This window comes from Musa acuminata, chromosome BXJ2-3 (assembly GCF_036884655.1).
Source record: "Musa acuminata AAA Group cultivar baxijiao chromosome BXJ2-3, Cavendish_Baxijiao_AAA, whole genome shotgun sequence".
NCBI classification, from domain to species: Eukaryota; Viridiplantae; Streptophyta; class Magnoliopsida; order Zingiberales; family Musaceae; genus Musa; species Musa acuminata.
Window position 1 is genome coordinate 35,147,864 of NC_088340.1, and position 23,172 is coordinate 35,171,035.

Consider the following 23,172-nt stretch of genomic DNA (forward strand, 5'->3'; position numbering starts at 1 on the left):
AGGCTGGTGATCAAAACACAGGATGTTCAAATCCTATTATAAGGATCTAATATGCATAGTATGTAACGGTTGAATGCAGTAAAATTATAGGTAAAGAAAGGCCTCCATACATAATACCCCAATCTTACATGGAATCTACCACACCAAAATGATCAATTGTTTTAATTGGAGAAATCATGTTGAAGAAAAGGGTAGTCTGTAGTTAATTCATTTGAACCTCCGTTCATGATAAAATATCTGAAGTCAAAATGACCACCACAATCACAGGGCTAGTCAGTTAATTAATTACACATTACAAAGAATGCATGCTTCAGAATTCAGAGTGCATTCTGGGCAAACTGTGTTCATGGAAAGATCAGGAGAGGATATTTCTGCACATCTGAAAAAGCATAATACAAAACTTCCCCATGCAGAGGCAATATTGCAACACTGGATTCGGGGGTGACTCCATAGCTTTCCACCAGCTGATTTGTTTCATCCTTCCTCTGCAAACCATCATCAAATAAAGCCGATGAGAAACCAAAGCATCTGAGTTATCAGCATTTAGAAAAGCCATATGGAAAAAGAAAAGTGAAGAGTCCTTTGACGAATTAGTCAATTAATCGTTGTTCGACTGATGCCGTCAACTTCAGGCTGAGCAGCTAAGAGGAGCATTCATAATTTGGCAATTCGAAGCTCAATGGCACAAAGAGTTTTTAGTTTTCTTAAAAAAAAGTCGGCGCACACCAATAATAGTGTGTGATACCACTGGTCACCTGAAAGTACAAATGCCCCAAACAATGGTTATTTCCATTGAAGCAAGACACCCAACATCGACTCAGATGAATCTGTGTTCATCCTACAGGGATTCTAGCAAACGGACTATCATAGCACACAAGGAAGCATTTCGATGAATTTGGTCATGCGTAAAGAACGGGTTTTCCAATACAGGGAGGCAAGGATACTCAAAAGCCAACTTGTGCAGAATACAGAATGTTATGAAGTTCAAAGAATAAACAATTATTTCCAAAAGTATATGTGCAGTAAGAGGCAGAGAATTCAGGAACTTATAAGACAGCAAAAATCAGGATGTTCCTTCCTGCATATCATAAATTTTGGGAGTCAGATAACTGCATAGTTCATAGAGTGCATGGCAATCTGGCAGTTGCTACTTGGGAAATTGGCCAAAGTGTAAGGTCATCACTTCCTAAAGCTTGATAAGCTTTCCCCATCCTGACTCAAAGAAAAACATTATATTGATAATCTTCAAGAAGCTTCAATTATAATTTCTTAACTCAGTTTGATAAGCTTTATCTGTTCTTTGCCTAGAAAATATCTAGAAGTGACAGAATTACCATGAAGACTCAATTATAAGCACTTAACTAAAGACAAAGGCAAAAGACTACAGCAATTACATCAAGCCATCAAGGTAAACAAAATGTACAATTAATAACAAAATAAACCATCTTTAATTGACTTTGACATTATGGTCCATGTCATTTTGATTTCAGCACAGATGGTGTACTTCATTTGTGAAGGCAAAAAATAATTGGCCCACTTGTGCACAACCAACAAAGAAAAAAAAAGGGTAAGCCCATAATTGTCCTAGTCAAATATTCTGCACATAATACGCAAAATGCTCAATGTAAATAAATAGATAGACATTACCTACATGATTTTGAATGGGGTGTCAATGTTACTTGAGACCAAAAGCCTGTGTTTCATGATGAGAGAACACAAGTTCACCAAAGATCACAATAAAGCAAGCATCACCAATTCTAAAGAGAAGACCATGCTGAATGTGACTGAGGTTCATAATGAAATCTATTTTTTTTATTGGAGTTTCATGTTAGCTCCCCTTCATCACTGCCTTCACTTTGATTGAAGCTCATATAATGGTGATACTTTGACAATGTTGATGATCTTAATAGTGGTGATGGCAGCACAGACTAGTAACTGCCTACCACTTACTTTCGTTTCACCTAAACTTTGTCAAGCCTTCCCAACATGCCTGTATGGATATGCCAGACAAGTCGCATGGCTCATGATACCAGTTGACCAGCACAAACAGCAACCATAAAGAAGATTTCAAGGTTCAAAGATAGTTATGACACCACTAAAGGGATTATGCAGATGAAGTGATAGAAGAGTGAGATCCAGCAAAAAGGATCACCTAAATAAAACCCTTGAAAATGCAAAAAAAATTAAGTTTAATCATGTCAACATGCTATGATTCAGCAAAACAAGATAGGACTATTATAAAAAAAAACCTGATACAAGGGGCATTTGGTGAACGACAAAGATAATTAGCTGGTACAGACATGAAGACACAAGAAATGTTCAAAGTCATGGGAACTCCAAACAAAAAGGCAAAGAAAATTGACAAAATGTTCCCAAGCTAACTTGATAATCAACAAAATACCAAAGCATCATGGGCTGTCCAAGATGATAATGGCTAAAAAACACACAACAAAATTGTTGATCAATTATCATAACATGAAATGAACATGAAAAAGGTATAGCAGAAAGATTTTTTACTTGTACTCGTTAGTAATAATAGAAACCCATAAAACCTATGCTGCAACTTGAAGTATAAAAAGGTAGGAGGATGTGATTTTCAAATAACAAAATTTTTGATAAATTATTATACATGTAGTAATTAACATGAATAAGATACATCAGAGAGATTTTCAACTTCTACTCTTTAATAATTACAAATCCAGAAAAAGATCTTGCAACACAAAATGAAATATATATATATAGGTAGAAGCATATGATTAACGACATAACATGAAAGATCAAACATGCTAGTAGCTAAGAAGAATTTCAAGTCAAAGATTTGTCCCTTAATATTCGTCAAATTGCTGCATTATGTAGTTCTTACCATCTATGAAGGCTTTGTCTTCCGCCCTGTTTTTCGGATGCGTTTCAAGTCTTGGATGTGTTTCTTCATTTCTCTAGAAAATCAAAATCATGTGAGCACCATTCAGAACTAATAATACAATGATTTTAGACAAATAAATACCTTTGATGCAAATAAACCATTAGATAGAACAGAGGCAACAACATCACTATCAATATACAAACAGCCAGGTAAAGGACACTTGATTGCTTCTGCAAAAGAAGAGGCAACAGGTTACAGTGAGAATATCGACAGTGTCAATTTTTTGTTTGGTTTTAAATAAAGAACTTATAAAAAATGTGATGTAAACAAGTGTATATATGAGAACATAAGATTAACATACAATACTACAAAAGTGAGCTTAAACACAAACAAAAAGAAAAAGAAAAACATCAATCCTATTATTGCCTTTCAAAGAACTAAACTTTATAACAAAGACTTCTGAATTACACACAAACTCAATCCCCACAGCCTGAAACCATACCAATCACAATAAAGCATAATTAGCTGTGTAAACCCAAAAACCTAGCTAAACCTTACCTTGCCACCCCGAGAGAAGGGCTTCTTCCCCCCTGTGCATGTATGAGCATCACAAAACTGACGCAGGAAAAATTCTGCAAATATACTTCCATCAGAAAATAATCAATGATTCAACAGTAAGTCTGACATGTTCAGATAGCTAAAAGCATACCATGAAGACGACTTGCCGAATGACCTTGGTTGGTTGGAAAACAATTATCTGCAAGGCTCTGGATAAAAAGATATTGACAATTTAACTGAATAGGGACAAAATGAAAAACATTATCATCTATATACATCATACAAAGGGTTCTTCATTGCCTAGGACGAAGTAAACTATGACAAGCACTTGGAACAATAATTAATTTCTGGTCACAAGACGGCTGACATCATTTTTTATGAGATCCAGAAACTTGTAACTCCATATGATTTCTTCAGGCATGAATGCACATAGGCTGACTAATTATTTCCACAAAACTACCTTTGCTATGAAATTGACCTTTACAGTGAGCATAAGTCTGTTACTTGATTTAATTAACTAATAATGAACAAGTTAAAACTGCTTGGACTGTATCAAGGACAAAGAAGTTTCCAATATTTAGGCTTGGCTAACCTTTCATATTAAAGATATGTACATGGTCAGGAGATGGCTGCCATTGGTTCATTACAGAATCTGAAATACCATACTACCAATCTAGTTTTCTTTGATGCATCAATTACTTTAATCAATACCTGTGAAAGGCCAGTTGGTCAATCTTGGACCAATATGAAAAGGAAACAGGTAAGTATGACTACTTGAAGTTTAATGATCAAAGAACTTTCCAAACAGTCATAGTTATCCTCCAAATTAAGGGGCATCAATCAATGACTCGTCATTTCTTACTTTTTAATGAATTTCTGCTTCCTAAATAAGAAACAGACACCAAACTTAATTTCCATAACTCTGGCATGTTCAATACAACATAGATTCATGGAGGGTTGATAACAAATTCAGCAGACTTTTGAACAGTGTCAAATTCAACCATAGACATACATGCCAAAGATGCAGATCAATTTTGACCAGATTATTTCTATCATGTAGATTATGATAAGCCATAAGCATCTTGATCGGTAATTCAGTATATCAAGATATTACAAAATTACATGAGATGAAATGAACCTCACAAAGATGGTGGTTCCGAGCAGCAGCTGCTGGATTGCATTTAGTCTTGGACTTCTTGGACTCGACCATCCGGTCACAATGCAGTGCTCCACACAAGTCTGCCAAGCATTGTCCTTGGCTCTGAATACGATAAACAGTTGAACTTTCAAACCTAGTACCAGTTCTTTAAATAACAGAGAAATGTACTAATAACACAGTATTTAAAATTGTAAGGTCACAAAGATCTATGCAGCATAGCCTAATACATGACAACTAGTAAAAAGATGGAAGCAATATAAAAATATCATTTAGAGATAAAAGCCATTAAAGAATAAAATAAAGAAAAAGCAGTATCTTCACTAAAATTTATAACAAAATAAGGATACATTAAAACACATGCACCAGCATTTTGAATGCATAATAGATATTGATTTCTACGGTATACTCATTAGATGGGAGCTGGACAATTCCGATCAAGTATAAGAAATACAGATTTGTTTCTTTATAGTAAATCCAATAGATTGTTAATATAAGAAAATTTGTGATTTGAAAAGCCTAGTAAAATAGAATTTACAACAACTTAATTATTTATCCAGTTGCACTTACATAATTCAGCAGATTATAGTGTCGGTTGTCAAAATGTTGATCGAGAAATTTCTCAGCTCGGAAGCTTTTCTTACAGAAGCCACAGCGCCACTCATTTGTTTCCACATGAATCTTATGCTGCTCTTGTTCCCGGAACATATCATTATCAGAATGGAGCCTGCACTTACTGGAAATTTCATATTGCTCTTGCTCTACGAAGGGCATTAAATACTGCAATGTCACTGATATCTTATAAGAGACATCCATCCAAATGAAAAACAACATAACTAGAACCAGTATAATGTCCATGCCTCTTCAATAATTTTCCAAGCAATCCTACTCCTTTCTCTAGAACAATGTACTTCATGCTTTTTTGTATCATCTTGTAAATGAGTTCTGAAAATGAAATGCAAACATTAATAGAACAAATCGGTGCTCTTTCAAACCATATACAAACAAGCAAACCAGGAATCATAAGCAAACTCAATGATGGGAAAAGATCCATGCATCTGACAAATTGTTGGAGCATCAGAGATTGTTATTTGTTGATGTTGATGCATTCGAACCAGGAATAGTAATAAATAAGATGTTTCTCTACAACACAAGAATGAAATAAGTACTCCAATTAATTTAAGACTCTGCTTTCCTCCGATGACAGGTAGTTATGAAATTACAAATATTCTCCACTGATCCGCATGAATAAATGTAGTAAGAAGCTGACCAATTGAGGAACTAAAGGATGAACAGCGTGCAACTTATAGATACTCAAGAAATTCAAGAAAAAAAAACTATATACTCAAAAAAAATTTGAAGAAACTATATAAACAATAAATTCAACAAACAATGTAATTAAGTAAAATGTATTACCGGATTCCAGCAACTCCACTTAATTCCTAGAACACAAAAAAAAAAAACAGAGTTAAATAGGATCAACACTACAAGAAAGTGATTACAGTCATAACAGAAAGAATAAATGTATAGAATTAATTCAACAAGGATCGAATACCAATTTTCTTTATCAGAAAGAAGGAACGGATTTTAATTGCAGCAAGAACAAACGACAAGAAGTAAAATTTATAGTTAAGATGTCAAGAATCAAACAAGCATGAAACCGAAGCCATCATCAGAATTATGCAAATCACTGAACAGGCATCTCCTCTATTAAGAGCATCAACGAATCGCAGCAACTGTGTCTAGATCGGAATCAAGATTTCCTTTTCCGCATCGAAACAACATCAAGTAACAAGATTCAAGACCCTAACCGGTAAAATAAACCCAATCGGCGGCAACACCGTGACGAGTTTCGTTGAAAAAAAGCACAACAAACCCTTGCTATTTGACCGTAGTATCATCAAACAAAAGACCAAATCAAGGAAGAGGGAACAGCGACAATTCAAGAACCTGGACAGATCGGCATCCATGGAGGCAAAGGGAGAGGACCAGGACGGCGACGAGGATGGGGATCGCTCCGACCGCTCCTCCCATGGCGCTCGGAGGAAGCGAAGGGCGACGAAAGGGGCGGTTCGTAATTTTAATGCTTCCCTTCGGTTGAGACACACTTAACCCGATATATCGGCTTTGTACACACGCCCGATATGGACATATATATCATCCGTTATCCTCTTCAGCAATCTGATTTGTGATTAGTCTCTTAATATGACACCTACTAATGGATGTTTATCTCTTAAGAAATATTAATTCTGTACACAATTAACTACAAATTAAATATGTGCTATGTTAAAAATTATAAATTTAATATTCGTATAGCTTATTCCCAACTCACATAGCTTTGCTAGTGGAGAACATATCATTTTGGGAATATATATATATATATATATATATATATATATATATATATATATATATATATATATATATATATATATATATATATATATATATATATGTATGTAAATATATATATATATATATATATATATATGTATGTATATATATATATATATATATATATATGTATGTAAATATATATATACATATATATATGAATATAAATATATATGTATATATATATATATATATATATATATATATATATATGTGTGTGTGTGTGTGTGTATATGTATTCATATATATATGTATATATATATATATACATATATGTATATGTATATATATATATATATATATATATATATATATATATATATATATATGTATGTATATGTATGTATATATATATATATATTTTTTTTTTATTTATATATATATGTATATATATATATGTATATATATACATATATATTCATTTCTTTGATCTTCTTGATTAATTTGAATGCCTTGTTGATTTCATCATCTATTTGTTTTTGTTTGTGTGAACAACTTTATGTCGTGGCCTCGGGGTCAACACGGCTTGGTTTGGGTCTGGACGACGAGGATCTCCCCGGGGGCATTCCTCAAGCCCGTTGAGGAGGTCGGGGGCGGTGTCCAATCGAGACAGTGTAGTCGTCTCTTCCGGGTAAGAACTCCTTGCCTGCGCGTCCTGCGGGGACCTTCGGCTTCGAACCTGCACAAAGGTCGAACTGAGGCACTCGGCTCGACCCCTCCGACGATCGAGTTAGATGATAGTGGAGGGGGTTTCAGATGAAGAAGTATTTGTGTCCCTCCTTTTTTCCCCTTCCGCTTAGGATGCGAGGGTGTTTATAGGGGAGTTTGGTGTTACTTGACGTGCCCGCCTGCAGGAGGCAGGCTGATATCGTTTGACATGGGGGTTGGCGTGGCGTGAAGAACCAAGCCTGAGTAGGCGTTAATGTGCCTCAACCAGTGTTCTGGTTCGGTTGACCGAGTGCAGTCGCACCGATCGAGGCGTGAGGCGTCGGCTGACGTCAGCCGAGTCTTATCGTAATTACTATCCATATCAGTTTTAATGATGAAATCATTAGTTGCTAAAAAATTGATTTTAGTATTATTATTATGATTGTTTACGGATCTATGCAATCAACTTCAAATTATTGAGATATATGGTTTTATGTTATCCTTTGATAAATTGATTCATCAATTCAAATAATCCACTGATTCAAAATCCAAAGATTGAAGCCAGCCTTAATGATCTTTAATTGCACCTTTGACAACTTGTGGCTTCTGATTTGGTTGCTTCGTTTGGTGAACTATTTCTGGTTGATGTTTTGACGTCTTGTTCTTTATGATCAATATGACTTGCGTCAGGAGATGTGTTGAGCTCTACTTTCTTACCCAAAGAACAGATTGGAATCCTCCAAACATGAAAATGGCATGTAACTTCGACCAAGAAAGAATTCATCCTCGCATTCCCAAGCCATTTCATTCATGAGCGAACCTTAGCCACTCGAACTTGCTGGGGATCCCTCCATTGACGACGGAGAGCAGGTAGAACCCGGCAGGTGCTACAGTGGAAGAAGGCGGAGCCTTGAGCACCGCATGCACCGCCCCGTTCGTCTCCCTCACCAGACCACTGCACCCAAGCTTCAGCATCCGCTGGTTCATGGACTGCGAGTGCGTCGCGAACGGCGGCGCGTAGACGACGAACTCCAACTTGCCCGGCTTCCGGCCCAGCTCGAACCGGACGATGAACTTCTCGCCGTAGCCGATCCGGTCACGGCCTTCACCGCACTGGACCGACAGGTTCGACGGCCTTCTGCTGTCGAAGAACGTGTCCATGTAGTAGGGAGTGAACGCCTCCAACCTTAGCTCGGTCGGGTATGGGACGCCGAAGGTGTAGTTCTTGTAGGGGTTGCTGCCTCCCACCAGGATCCTACCGTCGGGAAGAACGATGGCCGTGGAATGGTACATTCTGGCTATGCTTGAAGGGTTCAGCAAGGAGAACCGCTCCCCTGCTTCGTTGTTTGGTTTGTAGAGGTAAGGGGCGTACGATGGATTCTTGGCTCTCCGCCATCCGGCGCAGCCATGGGTGGCGCCGTTGATGAGAAGCACGTCGCCGGTGGGGAGGAGGAGCATGTCGTTCATGAGCCGCGGCCCGGGCATGTCCTCCATCGCCCAGTTGGGTTCGTCGTCGGTGATCACCATCCGCCCGCATGAGCTCAGAGCTCGGTAGAACTTGCCACGCCTCCACGCGCGGTAGGCTCCGGTGGCGGCTCCTCCACATATCATGACCTCCACCTTCAGGAACCCGTCGCTGAAGTCCAGCGGGAGCATCACGGAGGAGCCTGTGCTGGGGTAGTTCCGTGGGCCTCCTCCGGGCATCGTCGGGAAGGTCTTGACCACCTGATTCCGGTTATAGTCGAAGAGGATGGAGTCGTGGTTGGCGAAGATGAAGAGGTTTCCGTCGGAGGAGAGGTGGATGAAGGGGTAGAGGTTGTCGCCGCTCTCCTTCTTGTCGCGAGTCTGGCGCAGGAACGGCAGCTCGAACGCGCCTTCCTTCGGCGCGGTTTTCGGGATGAATTCGTACGTGAAGACGTTGAGGCCGCCCACGACGATCACGCGGTCCTTCTCCGGGAGGACATGGTCGGAGGAGTACCACCGCTTGTCAACGAGCAGCTCGCTCGACTCGCTCCACCGGGGCAGGGGATCCGACGGGTCGAAGTACCGAACTCTACGGACGCCGTCGCCGTACCCGCCGGTCTGGGCGAAGACGCCGTCGCTGAGGAAGGCGCCGGAGGAGCACCAGGGGTCGGTCTTGAGGGCGAGTGGGCGGACGGCGTTGGCGGCGATGTCGTACTCGACAGAGTGCACCCAGCAGGAACGCTTGCCGTCGTCGTCAGGGCCGCAGCCGGGCATGCGGAGGCCGGACGGCCCGGCGCTGACCTGGTCGAACATGACGACGGTGTTGCAGTACGTCAGCGCCATGTGCATGGCGACAGCGCCGGTGCTGTCGAGGAGCAGCTCCCAGCTTCCTCTTCTCCCCGATCCTCCTGCACGAGCCGACCAAACAACATACCATGGGACGAGCAACAGCACCAACCCAAGTCTTCCTACTCCGCTCATCACAGTGGAGAGACCCCGATCACTGATGACCGATATCTCCGTATATGAGGAAAGATAGGAAGAACTGCTGAGGAGTATAAGATTAATTGGAGGAAGGAAAGAAGGAATGATGGTTGGGCATATAAGGAGGGAAATCTGAAGGGGTAAAGGAAAGGTATTCTTTTCATTCTATGAAGATTCTGGCATGTTTTAGGATCATCCAAAGAGCGTTTTCAGCTACGGTTGTAGCCGTCTGTGTAAAGCTTTCGTCTTAGTTAAGCTTATTTAAGATTACCTTACAGGAAGATTGACGTGCGTGCAGGAGAATGTTTGCTATTAACCATGCAGAACTATACGCAGTGATTTCACGTCGACAGAACATCGTGATTGCGATTCCGTCAGATTGGTCGTAGGTTTCTTTTCTTGAAGACAGATTACATGCAAATCTTTTTGGGGACTTAAATATTCCCATATGTAAATACTATATATTCTCAGGGAGTAAACACCTTTTCTTTGTTTGGTTTTCTCCTCTTAACTTATTTCTAATAGGAGAGAATTCTTATTAGTAACGATATAATGTATGTGTTTATGTCTTTACTGCATGATGCTAATTTCTTTACCTTACCTAATACATTTGCTGAATTAAAGAATGCATGTTACTTAATTTCTGAATTAAAGGAGTAAATTAAAAAGAAAAGATATAATTTTTTTCACTTTTCTAGATTATTGCATGCTCTTATTCACAATTTTCATCGAATGCACATAATAGAGGAACAATTCATCACATACAAAGTAAAAAAAGTATGGGTAATAAATGTAATATCTCAATATTTTGATTGGTTCAAACACAATAAAAAAATTAATGAATGGATTATCTTGTGGGGAATGGTATCAAAACTGCCTCCATTTTATCCTAAGCTGTATAAAACTCCAAGATATCATAATCTATTTGTGGTAAGAATTTAAACCTACATTGCTCACATTTCTTTGTCATAATCAGATCCAAGAGAAGTCCATTGCAAAAGGTTTTCGACCATAATATAATTAGGGTTTCAATTTACTCATCCATCAAGGCATTATCCCTAATAGAACTATGGTACATCCTAAATATTAGCAGTAACGTTATCTGGGACATGCATGAAGCATTGCAAAGTTGACAGTATGAGTCCCTCTATTCTAACAAAAAACCAGGAAAAACTTTCAGATCAGAACTGATACGTGCACTATAGAAAGAGTAATTGAAAAACACATGCAGGTTCATCACCATTTAGAAGAGGAAAGAACAAAGACAAACTACATTTCTCGGCCATTTAATTCAGTGGTAATGGGTACTATGATATGACTAAAACAGATGACCATAAAATGAAGTACATGCAAGCAGTTGAAAGCCAATCCATAGTGTACGAACCTGTAACTCAGGAGATTGCAAACACTGCTTTCTGACTAATTATTGCAACATCTTATGACGATGAATTACTTCATTCTGATTTCGTGTAGATTCTGACAGCAACAGCCAGTCCCAAGATTGCTAGTGGAACCAAAAACTGAAGGAGCTTGATGATGAACTCGGATGTCTTGTCCTGGTTGTAGTGAGGTTGATTGGGGGCGGTGTATTTGACTTTCTCAGGGATCGTTGCCGTGTCAATCTCCCCGATGTAGTACTCATCCATCATTGCTCTTGCAGTGGTGCTATGCCCAACATCTTCAAAATCATCTGTTGCATCTTTCCCTAACAAAGAAAAAACATGTCCAACATTGAAAGTCATGGAATGACGATGCTGTATGGAGATATGGATAACATAAAATATATTTACCAGTCGATGACAATAAAACATCATCTCCCCCGGGGTGATCTTCCAAGAATTTGGTAACATCATAAACCTGCAAAGACAAATTTATCAAAACCGAGAACATACCACATGAGAAACTTCTGAAAATGATAGTTGATTAAGCAGCACTATTAATGGCCTTTTGAGAACAAGAAAACAAGCTATACACAAACCACCAACAAATGAAGTGATTAATATTTTTGATGCTATTGCCTAGTAAACTCTACTCAGAAAGCAGGGGTTAAAGACTTCACATTCTTTAGAAGTTTCCATTTGTGCTACGTGGGAGCATTTTTAGTGTAGCCAACAAATTTTTGTGTTTAAACTACAAGGAGAAAGAGCTAAGCATATTCACCATTGCAACTCTTAAAAACGCTAAAATTTTCCCATTCATTTTTCTTTAGTAACGATTATATCAACAGAGAATTATGTATGTAAAACTGAGAGCAGGCACTTCTTCAACATAGACATATCCAACTGGCTTATTAACTTTAATTTTTTGCTGAGTGTACAATGATTAATTAAATAGAAAGAAGCATATTGGTTCCACAAAAAGTCTTTACGACAAAAAAGAGAGCATTTGGTGCAGAATTAACATCGTTAAGGAAGCATATCAATGTATGTGTAATCCTGGGAGTCTCATTTAAGTGATTGTTTTAACTCTCATTACATAGTAAAGAAGAACAAAAGTAAATAAAGAACTTAATAAATAATGACTATAAAGTGACTATTCATAACATAATACTCCGTTTAGATGCCGAATTATAGGTCTGAGTCTAGATTGACAAAAAAAAGTAAAGGCCGATAACCAAGCAACAATATCGAATGTCAAGACTAATGGTCCATTGGTAATTTAGTTTATGTTGCTCCAAGTACTAATTCACAACATTACATTGCAGGAATTATCTCAAGGTAAGGAAAAAAAGAAAAGAGGGCTAGAAGATTGCCATGGTATCACTACTCCATAAAAGATTCAGTGATGACTATAACCAATCCCCTATCATACTAAAATATTTAAATTCCCAAAGAATCAAATATAAAGAAAAGCACATTTAGATAGAAGGAAGCTCCTCTTATGTATCCCAGGACATCAAAATGCCAATATAAAGAAATAAGTTGGTGGCATTTTCTTTAATGGAAGCAAATTATGAAGACCAAAAAGGCATTGATTTCATCATATCATCTCAGAAGTGATATGGATGGAAAAGTAGTACTATTGTCCATCAATTAATGAATCTCTAGTTGTTACAAATCCCAATGACAGAGCAGCTTTTTTTATTTATCAGCTCACTACTTAACTATTTGTGAGAAAGGCAAAGTTCATACTTTTCTAAGATTTCTAGAATTTTTCTATGAAACTCTTCAAAACAACTCTATTAAAAGCATTGCCTCACTTTTTGCAAGTATCTCTCACTAACATCAAAAAACATAAATTTACTTTTCAAACCCACAACTTTGTTAGCCATCCTCGTCATTCTTTCCTTATTGCAGGATTATTTGCAATAGGAACGATTTGTTTATAGGAAAGAAAATCAAAGTGGATAAAAATACTTAAATTTTGTGATGCAAAGATGAATCCAACACATCTGACATAGAGCATGTGATCCTTGATCTATATGAGAATAACATTCGTTATCTCCTTGAATTAAAACACCAACAATAAAATGGTAGATATCAAGCTACAATCAGTATTAGTCGTTCTGACTTTGCCCATAATGCTAATCAAGAATTAAGAAGATGTGAAGAAATAACTTATAATGCTTATCATGTATTTTAGGAACAAAAAGCAATATTGGTCATTGATAATTACAATATTTCTATAAAGATTCTAACGATTTTTTCAGCGGACACTGAGACAGACATCTTTGCAACTCTAACCTCAAATGTTCTGTAATGGAGAAAAAGGAAAGCATGGAAAGGGGATTTGCACAATTTCATTGTTGAAAAGAATTACATAACATATCTGTTAATAAGGATCCTCTAATGGATTGGAAAGTGAAACCTATATGAGACAACTCTAAAGATATTGGAATTGCTACGAGATAGATGGGACGATAGTTAAAATATTCATCCTAGAAATGCATATTTGATGCTATGCTTTCAATCTATATAAAGCATTAACAGAGAAGCCATCCAATATAAGATGACTAAATTATTAGACAAAGTTACACAATGATGACAACAATGACAAGAGAAGGCAGAGAATCCTACTTATTTTTCATGGGTTACATGGATCCTTTCCCTGCATTCAAAAATGTCGAAGGCAATAACACTAGTAAAACTACAGTTCATTATGAGTTGAATGTATATGCTTCAAATTATAGAACTAGACACATATCTCTCTAGCCCCTTGATTAACCCCATATACAAAGATGAAATAAATTATAGGATAATTTCAAAATGTATTCACCTCCCTTGCGTAGAGATGAAGATACAAGGGGGAAAAAAAAAAAATCAAATTTCAGTAAATATATTTCATCTTTGAACAGATTTAAATCAAATTAAAAAATATCTCATTAGTCAAAAGACTTCATAAAGAAAGAAATTTGATCTCATGCCTAACATTCACTTCTTTCCTATTTCACAAATTGCTTTTTTTCTCTTGTCCTTTTATCACGATACAAAAAAAAAATCTCAATTCTCTCTAGATCTCATCAAAGCTTATAGGGAAATTTCTAAATGTTACAGATAAGGACTTGTCCTCTCAAAAGTGGACAATGTTAGTGGTCTTTCTTCTCAGGCAACTATTGAGTATATAAGTATCCACAACTATTGATGACCGCTTCCATGTGTAGAGTCAAAAACACATCCCGAGGTTACTTTAATGCTTCTGCAGTCACAAACATATTTGGAAAAACTTTGAGCTCACAGACCACGCATGCATCAAAATTCTCCCCAAATCTTGTTTCAGTGCTGGATTTGGTTCATGCGCTACAACTTTGCGTTCTGATACTTCCATGGCAACTGATACTGGAGAAAAGCAAAACCACGTGGCACACATTCTTTGTAGTTTTTATCTTCTTATTGTTAAATGGTTCATTGACCACGATCAGGTCTCATTTCTACCACACTTCTTGGGTCAAATAAGTGTCAATATACTGAAAATTTTCTCAAAAATACCAGATCTCATTTGTCAATCTTCTCACGTCATTCACGTGACTCTGTATTGGCAGAAAGATATGTTGGAAGGATGAGTATGATAAATAGAATTGGCTATCATCTGGGTTAGATAAACATGACCAGTTCCCACATATCATCAAATAAAGACGAAAGCAAGCTTCCTAAGTGAGTGAATAATGTGTACTCAGGAAAATCCATGCCCTATGTTCCCACAGACAGACATGAGACATGTAATTCGGGTGATTGGAAACTTTAAGTAGAACAATAAGTCGACTATAGCCGATAGTTGTTTTAGGAAAACCTGGACAAACTACTACGATTTTAGAAAAACATTTTTCAGATAATTTGTCGAATTGTGCATGTCGCAGGGGCATCGCTAATCTTCTCTGGATCGTTCCAGGCGTGCTTCTCTCCGAAGTTTCCAAATATTAGCCCAACATCTAAATCTGCGACTAACTATAAGCACAGCAATTCTAAGTCAAAACGATGGCATGATCCGAAAGGCCAAGGTCAGAAGGCCGTACACTTTGCAGACAAGCAGGCAGACGAATCCAGACGTCACCGGATCCAAAAAGAAAGGAGAAAAAGTGATCAGATCTGGGGAGGATCGAAGGGATCCAATAGGAGAGATGAATACCGACCTTGCCGTTGACGACGAGCCAACAGTCCTGGGGGGTGTTGTGCGCCGAGACCTCGGCCAAGGTGTAGACCTTCGCATCGCTCCCCATCTCTCTCTCTCCCTCCCTCGAACTCGATCTGAGACGCGGAGAGACCGATGCAGAAGACAGATCCGAAGAAGGGGATGGGGAGGGTTTGGTGGGCACGGCGGTGGGTGAACACACTTCTCTTATTATATCCATCAATTTGACTATTGATTGGTTTTCTTTGGACATACAGACGACCTACCCAAAACTTTATCCGGCCTACCCCCATCTCAAATGAGGTGTGAGCCCCACCGTTCTCATCTCCTGATTTATCCTCATAAATTTGCCGAAATATATATATATATATGGGTAATTTTTTGAAAAAATAAAATGTTTTTTTAGAGTTTTTCTTCTTTTTTTTCTTTTCCCTTAGACTATGGATTTATCCTTGCCTTCGTCCTTTATCTTTATCCTTAGATTTTTGAGCGTTGCCCCCTTATTATCTTCGTCTTATTATTGATCCCTTGTCATCATCTCGACGGAGGGAGGGCACATGGAGCTCCCGACCTTTTATCATTTTCATTATCCTTGTGATCGATCTTGGTAAAAAAAATTATAAATGAGAATAACAACAATAATAGGAAAAAAAATGAGAGAATAAGTAAAAATGATAGAACGAAACAAGGATAATAAGGCATAAGCAATCAAAGGACAAAATTTCTCAAAATTAACAGCAAAATTATTTTTTAGAAAAAAATATTTTTATGATATTTTTTTAAAAAAAATATGGTAATCGATAATTTCTCAAAATAAGAAAGTGTAGATTAACTGAAAATAATGAAGTTCTGGTTGAGGTTCTTAGAACATTCAACTTTGGTTAGAAGAGAACATCTTCTCATGTTTCTACCTTAAGAAAAGCTTCTTGATCTCGTTGCTATGTATACGTTCCCATTTTGCTACAAGTATGGCACAGCAGATCCTTCAGTCCCTCAACCTACAAACCCTAGAAGCCAATCTAGAACAGACAAGTCCATGTGACAAATCCTTCGTTCCCAAACCCTACATGACAGGGAGTCAACACAACATATATGGCCACTTCACCTGCATCGTGATATTTCTGCGTCTACCACATTCCACCCTCTTCCTTCTTTCTGATTCCCCCACCGTAGCGTACATGTCACTCTCCCTCTCTTCTTCTCTAAGAGGAGTAAGTATCGTTTGCAGCAATGGTGAGAGATAAATCTTAGCTGGCTTGTCCATGGAGAACAAGGTAATGCCGACAGTGAGTGTCTGGCACTGCTGGTGTTACAGTGCGCAGATTAAGGTGAGTGCATGCAACGCACGACGCGGGGAGCCATGGCTGTGTAGCCACAGCCAGAAGGTCAAACCTATGCATTGCGAAGTAGAGTAGCTACTACAACAGCGTGCATGCATGGGTTGGGGAAGAGAGAGAGGAGGGCGGCTCTGCTGCTCCCATCCCTGTGATGAATTGGAGCTTGGAGGCTTGTGGTTGTTTTACATGGATTGAGAAGGGGACCCCCACACCACCCCCGGCGTTGGGAAACGCAAAGAGAAGGACGATAGCAGCATGCCCTTCACCCCATGCAAACCCCCATAACCTTCACACTGAGACAACTCGACAGCTAATCAGAATGTTCATATGGACTGCTGTAACAGATCTAATCTTCTGCTTTAACTCTCGCTCTCTCTCTTGTTATGATTGCATGAACAGATCAATCGAAGCTTTCATCACTACTATACTCCAATTCTATCTATAAATATCCACACTGCTCCTACGGTTGCCTTGTGAGTACTTGTATGAGGTAGAAGAAGAGATGGAAGAAGATCACAGTAGTAGCAGTCATGGACATAATAGAAACCGCAGCAGCACTGCTGGTAGTGGCAAGAGGGGAAGGGCGACCAAGGACGGCGCGCGGTACCGCGGGGTTCGGTGCCGGCCCTGGGGGCGGTACGCGGCGGAGATCCGCGACCCGCAGTCGAAGGAGCGGCGATGGCTCGGCACCTTCGACACCGCCGAGCAGGCCGCCTACGCCTACGACGTCGCCGCCCGCGCGATGCGGGGGCCCAAGGCACGGACGAACTTCTACTATCCTCCAACCACCGCCGCGCGACCACGGGCCGCCGCGGTTGGTTGTGTACTCCGCTGCCCCGACGTTCCCCACCTGCACTCGCCCATCGACCCTCTTCTCCTTCGCAGCCTCATCAGCCACTCTTCGTCTTCTTTGCACCACAAACCACCTTGTTGTCCTTGTCGTTCTTCTCTCTCGAGCTGCTCTGCTCCTCCTCCTCCTGTGACCGACCCTCCTACTTGTGGCGCCGCTGGTCTCTGTGGAATTGCCTCCTATCCTGATTCCATTAATGCGTCCTTTACGGCTGCTTCTTCGTCAGACCAGTCCATACTGGTTCAGTCTTCTTCCGTGGCGGAAGTCCCCAACCAATTCGCCGACGACTGCGACTTCTTCCGCAAAGAGCCACCCGAATCCGGGCTCCTGCAGGAGATCGTAAATGGCTTCAGCTCTCAGCAACAAAGCATGCATAACAGGAGCCATCAGATGCCATCGAAGCAAGAGGAGAAGATGTTTGATTCCGATACCTTCCCGACGATCTCTCAGGGCCTCTTGGAGGACGTCTTCGGTGTGTTCTCTGCTAAGTTACACAAAGCTGCTTAAAGGTGTGCTCATGCAGCGCCGTCATGCCATCGGTTTCAGCCTTGAGATGCTGATTTCTCTCAAGACTCAGAACCGAGTCTCGTTTTGCTTTGAAGTGTTGGATTGGGTTTAGTTTGAGCCATTTGCTGACAATGAACAATTCAAGAATGCCCAAATCTCATGGTTTAGATCAGCAAAGTAGATTAAGAATAATTAGAACAGAGAAATAAAGAGTGTCACAATATATCCATTGATGTCAGATGTTAGAACTCATCAACCTCCGACCTCTTCATGCATTAAACTTCGTGACGTGTGATCAATTCAAACTTGTAGATTGCATCTTCTATGTTACATTCTGAATGATGATGATTAATTATATCAAATTGGACATCAACTCAATCCAAATGTTTAACTCAGACTCATCCTATCCTTAATAATATAAGAATATTTTCTTGGTAAATAAGAGAAGATACTGAAAATATTATGTGTGTGAGATGAAAAAAGATGAACTAAAATATTAGTCTCATATGACTATCATTTTTTCCCTCATGGATTTTCTTTGCCTAATTCATACATGAGATATTTTCTTTTTTTGATGTGGTAAAGTTTGATTAGCTTCTTCTTTTGTTTTGAGAATAATTTAGCAGTTGAAGTTTAACCCAAATCCTTTGATTACAGAATTGCCACTTTTTGATTGTTATAGAACCATCTTCACAGTTTGATTTCATGTTAGTTACTACTTAAGCCAATAGATGAGAGAATTATTATTGATACATCAACACACACATATATATACACACATTCATCAATGAAGTTGATGATTGACAAATGAAGATTTATCAAAGACAAGTGGAAAAGCTTTCTTAAGAAAATAAAAAATACTTGATATTTACAAAAGGTAAAAAATATAGTGAAAACCCAAACTGAATTAATCAATTTTGGGTTAATGATCATAAACAATCAAAGAGAATTTGGTTTCCACAACACCAAACAAAATCAAACATATTACTCTTTAGAATTTTAAGAAAGACTTGTACTCATTTTGCTAAGGTGTCAATCACAAGCCTTATTGTTGATTTCTTAGTCTAAATAAGGATAAAAAATCTTAAATTAAAATCAATTAGAGGATATATCTGAACAATAGAAAGTTATGCAAAGCTAGCTTCTTCCCATTTGTATGTAGATGTTCTTTAATTATTTTTTAATATATTGTTATTAGAGAATAATTCAATTTGATTTTAGATCATCTCATGTGGAAATATCATATCTGACTAAGTGATATTTTTTCAAACTACATTAGGATTTGATTTGATAAGTGATATGGGAATTATAAATGATATCTAAATTAGTCCAACTCGATTCAAAGTTACATGTGCAAAAGGTTTGTTGTCAATATACTAACTTGCATAAAGACGGAGGTTGATTAGAATGTTCGACGAGATCCCTTCGATACTAAAATTAGTTTTGAGTTAGAAAGTAGAATCATAGATAAACAATAACTAATAAGATATTCCTTCCTTAATTATTTATCCTAGTTTAGGTGCTTGTTGGCATGATCGAGATCCCTTTGATTTTTCTTTCTTTTAGTTTGTTCTCTAATGCAACACAAAACTCAAGAGAAAGAGAAATGAATAACAAAGAGAACCTCAAATTAGGGATAAATCAAACAATCTAATATTAGCCATATAATTATAACTAATTAACTATTAATGACAATGATAGGATGTTCATATTTGGAGGGATATATACTAATATATTAAAATTTTAAATGGCAAATATACCATTCCCAAAGTGTGAAAGGACATATATGTAAGCATCCCTTCATCACTCTTTCCATCTACAACACAAGCAGTGGGAGATGAAGCATACTCCATTTCTTGTGATGAGGTATTGCCTTGTGAAGGTCATTTAGGCTTTTCTCTATAGCATTGACCTCATGCATGTCATAAGTAATGTCCATCACATGTATATATATATATATATATATAGCCATGCAGATTCTACTGCACAGAAAGCCACCCTAATTGGCTCCATTTGAACTGTGGCCTCATGGAAGGGTGAGAGCTAAAGTTGCACGGCTTTGAGGGTGCCATTACCTTTTTACAGCACCAAAACCTGCCCTTTCCTTTGCCGAGACAGCCCCACCATTGCCTCTCACCACCGCCATCACTCTCTTCCTTCTCGCCAAAGGCAAAAAAGAGTCGCATGCATGCGTGCCCTTTTGATAATAAAGCTCTCTGTGAGAACGCCTGCAAAGCAATGCTCGGAGTGGTATTGCATTAGGATAAAAGCTGAGAGACCACCAGTCTCCTCTTTTCCTTCTCTCTTCCTCTCCTCACCTCCCTCGCAACTATATATACATGCATATGATCCTTCTGCGTCGCCATGGCTGCTTGTGCTTGCTTTGCTTCCGCGGCAGGAGGAGTCGTCGTGCTTGTCATCGATAAAGGTGGAGGTTCTGTGACCTAAGTTTGGGCAACGCTGCTTCTTCTGATGTGTGGGGGAATCAAGCACACTGGTCCGATGGTTTTCATTACTGTTTCCTCTTCTTCTTTTTGGAGTAGTTATCCACTTGAGTTAGTCTTGTAATGTCGACTACATATAAGGAGTAGACAATGGTGATTGCCTTGGTTTCTGCTTCAGTGACAGCATAATGAATCTTTGATGAATCATTGTTCATTCTCTTCTGCCATACAGTTTTGTAGAGATTGGTAGCTGGCAGCATCATCTATCTATCACTTGGAAAGAAGATATATTGTTCAGTTCTTAGCTCCATGCATGTATCATCTTATTCTCATCTGAATGATGCGTAGATAAATCTCCACAGGCTGAAGCGTTAGTCTTATGGTTGAGTTTGCATAAGAATCAAGCAAGAGTTGAACACCTGAAACCAAAGGATGGAAAGCAGTAGGACAAGAGTTGTATCCAATCATTCAGACATTGAAGTAGTAGGACTGAGAAGCTGAGAGAACACATACAAGTTTTGAGATATTTTTCCTGTTTCTCTCTCCAACAATGTCAAGTTTGCTGCCAGTGATCATGCATGCTTTCTACTAATTGGAGTTCCAACCATGGCAACAGATTTATCTTCTATTACTTTATTCTTCTAGCCATCTTGAAGCCTGAGAAACCTGATGCTTCTGATGTTTCTATGATTGAATCCATCTTCCTTCTTTGTGATGATATATCAAATATTTATAATAATTGGATTATTGTCTGTTAAAGTAGTAATCTTCTTTTTGCATTTTTGATAGAAATGTACATATTAACCTTTGATGTTCACCTGATTGGAAGATGAGTATGCTGCGAACAAGACTTGTTCTTGTTCTTTGTTGTGTTCATACGGCTGGAATACAAGCTCTAGTATGGATTGCAGTGTCTAAATTCCAGCTGAGACCCATAACTATGAGATCATTACTCAAAAGACTACTATCTGCAAGAACTAGCAGCCTACTTAGCAACCTGGTGATCAAATTCTGCAAGCAAGGATCATCATGCAGAGTATGATTTCTTCAAAAGAACAACCTTTAGTTTTGTTTCTGCAAGTAGGCCGGCAACTCTCTTTACTGTGAAGATAGTTGGGGACATGAATGCTTGAAAGGCAAGAACACCCTTCTCTCTCTCTCTCTCTCTCTCTCTCTCTCTCTCTCTCTCAATGGCAAGAAGTACACCGAGGAGAACAGGCACAAACTTTAGTATTGTTATCACATGCTACTCGGAGGGACCAACCTAGTCCGGCCACTGTCTTCCTCCTCATCCTCCCCGCCTTCGCTTTTGCCAGGCAGCAACTGATGCAGTGACTCTTCACCATTGACGTTGGACGAGAGGAATTGATGGTGGACCGGAAGCCAAAGGGGCCATCAAAGTGCATGCCATCACACCTCTCTCTCTCTCTCTCTCTCTCTCTCTTCTGTCAGTTGTATGATTAATGCTTCAGAACAGTTTGAACCGGCCAGGACTGATCATGCCTGCCTCCCTCGATTCATCAAGAACAGTTTGCTGGGTATAATGCGACAGCAAGCGCACTCGTAGGATGCATGCCGAGGTCAAGCCATTGCAAGCTAACATCAACGCATAGAATACTTTGGATGCATGCATGCAGAGGCTTAAGAGCCAGCAAACGCACTATGTTCTCACAACATAGTAGATTCCATTTATGACACGAGAAGAATTTCCGATCTCCTTAGCGCAATATCCGATCATTCAGTCCGATGTCTAAATTCTTAGCATAAGCCTTTTGTCGACACGTTGATCGATTCTCCGACCTAACATCCAATCTTTTGACATGTTTACTCCGGCTCAATGTCCGATTCCTTTAATCGATTTACCTTTTTTGATCAAAGCTAGTCCTACGTCACTTAAACATATATTAAATGACAAACATATCAATTAATTTTATCATCAAAATCCGATATTCAATATTTAATATCTTAGAGATCGTATATCAGGCATGATGCTATCAAACCCATAAGATTTCTATATAAGTCTCGTTTTAATCGGATTTTCCCAGAGAATTTTTTCTCTCTCAATCTGAATGACCCTAGCCAGAGATTTGTTGAAGCATCAAATCTATGTCTTTAAATGCATGAGTAGAATTTCCTGATGTTGGATACCACTATAATAGAACAGTAAAAAGAAAGATCGCTTCAGAGGTTGACAGAGCTCTCATAATTTTCTTCTTTTTGACTCCTATTATGACACACATTTTGTGTTATGAGAATTTGAATGGTTTGATAATGTAAGAAATAATATGATTTTATTTCATCATCTTTCTTTAATATGTCAAACCTTTGTCAGATTAGAGTTAGGGCGGATCGAGCCATCAATAGAGTGATCATCACGTTGGCTTGGCTCTATTCGTGTGTAG

General features: G+C 38.8%; 4 protein-coding genes across 5 annotated transcripts; 1 reads left to right on the forward strand and 3 right to left on the reverse strand.

Annotated features, from left to right (window-relative positions):
* Positions 1 to 179: 179 nt before the first annotated feature.
* LOC135607904 (uncharacterized) lies at positions 180 to 6,658 on the reverse strand. Of its 2 annotated transcripts, XM_065100116.1 has the most exons (10): positions 6,528 to 6,658; positions 5,994 to 6,019; positions 5,438 to 5,522; positions 5,148 to 5,357; positions 4,560 to 4,682; positions 3,573 to 3,630; positions 3,422 to 3,495; positions 3,005 to 3,093; positions 2,864 to 2,936; positions 180 to 485 (listed from the first exon to the last, which is right to left on the reverse strand). In XM_065100116.1, the coding sequence occupies exons 1-9, from the start codon at positions 6,609 to 6,611 to the stop codon at positions 2,867 to 2,869; spliced, it is 819 nt and encodes a 272-aa protein (XP_064956188.1). In that variant the 5' UTR covers positions 6,612 to 6,658; the 3' UTR covers positions 180 to 485; positions 2,864 to 2,866. The 2 variants fall into 2 exon arrangements, with proteins under 2 accessions (XP_064956188.1, XP_064956189.1); XM_065100117.1 differs by lacking the exon at positions 3,005 to 3,093.
* A 1,765-nt stretch (positions 6,659 to 8,423) lies between these two features.
* Positions 8,424 to 10,064, reverse strand: LOC135607579 (aldehyde oxidase GLOX-like). Its single transcript, XM_065099527.1, has one exon. The coding sequence runs from the start codon at positions 10,062 to 10,064 to the stop codon at positions 8,424 to 8,426; it is 1,641 nt and encodes a 546-aa protein (XP_064955599.1).
* Positions 10,065 to 11,281: 1,217 nt separating this feature from the next.
* LOC135607905 (cytochrome b5-like) lies at positions 11,282 to 15,824 on the reverse strand. Its single transcript, XM_065100119.1, has 3 exons — positions 15,634 to 15,824; positions 11,858 to 11,924; positions 11,282 to 11,772 (listed from the first exon to the last, which is right to left on the reverse strand). Exons 1-3 carry the CDS (start codon positions 15,718 to 15,720, stop codon positions 11,522 to 11,524), a joined length of 405 nt encoding a protein of 134 aa, XP_064956191.1. The 5' UTR covers positions 15,721 to 15,824; the 3' UTR covers positions 11,282 to 11,521.
* A 1,647-nt stretch (positions 15,825 to 17,471) lies between these two features.
* LOC103979626 (ethylene-responsive transcription factor ESR2-like) lies at positions 17,472 to 18,326 on the forward strand. Its single transcript, XM_009395794.2, has one exon. The coding sequence runs from the start codon at positions 17,472 to 17,474 to the stop codon at positions 18,324 to 18,326; it is 855 nt and encodes a 284-aa protein (XP_009394069.2).
* Positions 18,327 to 23,172: the final 4,846 nt, after the last annotated feature.